Source organism: Kryptolebias marmoratus, linkage group LG13, assembly GCF_001649575.2.
Source record: "Kryptolebias marmoratus isolate JLee-2015 linkage group LG13, ASM164957v2, whole genome shotgun sequence".
Taxonomy (NCBI): Eukaryota; Metazoa; Chordata; class Actinopteri; order Cyprinodontiformes; family Rivulidae; genus Kryptolebias; species Kryptolebias marmoratus.
The window spans coordinates 14,902,817-14,903,932 of NC_051442.1; the positions used below are offsets into that span (position 1 = coordinate 14,902,817).

The 1,116-nt window shown below is 57.2% G+C and overlaps 1 protein-coding gene across 1 annotated transcript in view; it reads right to left on the reverse strand.

The window, feature by feature from the left end:
* The window catches only part of si:ch211-284e13.4 (insulin receptor substrate 1-B), a 10,755-nt gene extending 9,665 nt beyond the window's left edge, over positions 1-1,090 (reverse strand). Inside the window, exon 1 of the mRNA XM_017431970.3 lies at positions 600-1,090. Within this exon, the coding sequence (XP_017287459.1) occupies positions 600-957 (358 nt within the window). The 5' untranslated portion in view covers positions 958-1,090. The remainder of the gene's footprint in view (positions 1-599) is intronic.
* Between the last annotated feature and the right edge of the window lie 26 nt (positions 1,091-1,116).

The following is a 1,116-nucleotide window of genomic DNA, read 5'->3' on the forward strand; positions in this document are numbered from 1 at the left end:
AAAAAAAAAAAAGCACGGGGCTGCGGCGGAGCGCACCGCGATAGGCTCCTGGCTCCGTGATGCGTCCCGAGGATGGTTGCTATATGCCCACTGCGCCACGCGAAAAAGCACACACACGGCGCCGCGTGAATGCGCGCCGAGTCTCCCAGGCTTTTACGAGCGCGAGCCGCTTCAAATGGCAATTTTATATACAAAAAATAAAAATAAACAGAGAAAAAAATGAAAACCATATGGATGGTAAAAATGATGATGATGATGATGATGATGAAGCGACACGCAGCAGCAGCACATGCCGCCCAGAGCCTGGCGGTCTACCCCGCTCAGTCAGATGCACCTGCCCTCACCCTCCTCCACCCCACCCGCTCCAAAACACAACCCACTTCCACTCGTTAATTCAACTGAAACAATCCAGCAACAATAAGAGTAATTAGAACAATAATAATAATAAACAGGACCATATTCCGACAACAACACGTGCAGTTAAGGGGGAGATGGAGATCTGAGCAGCCTTCAGGGCAGGACGGGCCTGACGCAGAAACACCTCCTGAATAAAACCAAACCCAAATGGAAACCGAACCAAAGCTCTCCTCGGGTCTTACAGTTGTACTGCAGGTCCAGCATGGCTTGGTACCACTCGTTCTGGACCTCCTCGCTGTCCGCGGCCACGGCGAAGCTCTCGCTGCGGGTGTAGAGGACGATCATGTGCTTGTTCTTGGAGTCCGCCCGCTTGTTGATGTTGAAGCACGTCTCCAGGCTCAGGACCTTCTTGGGCACGGGCGACTTGCTGCGGAATTTCTTCTCGTTCTCGTAGTACTCGAGCCGAGCGGGACCGTGCTCCGAGGCCGCGCGCAGCACGAAGAAGCGCCGGTGCATGGATTTGTGCTTGCGGAGGTAGCCGCTCTTCTGGACGTCCTCGTAGCTCTGCGGCTCGGCCGCCGCCGCCGCCGGGGTCTCCATGGCCGCCGAAGCCGCCGGAACCGCGCGGGGACAGACGGCCAGGTGGGAGGTGCGGATCTCAGGGAGAGGAGTCAAATCCGAGCTTCACTTGTCCATGGCAGCCGCGTCCCATCGTCCTCTCCCACCACCACCGCACCCCCACCACCACCACCCCACCCC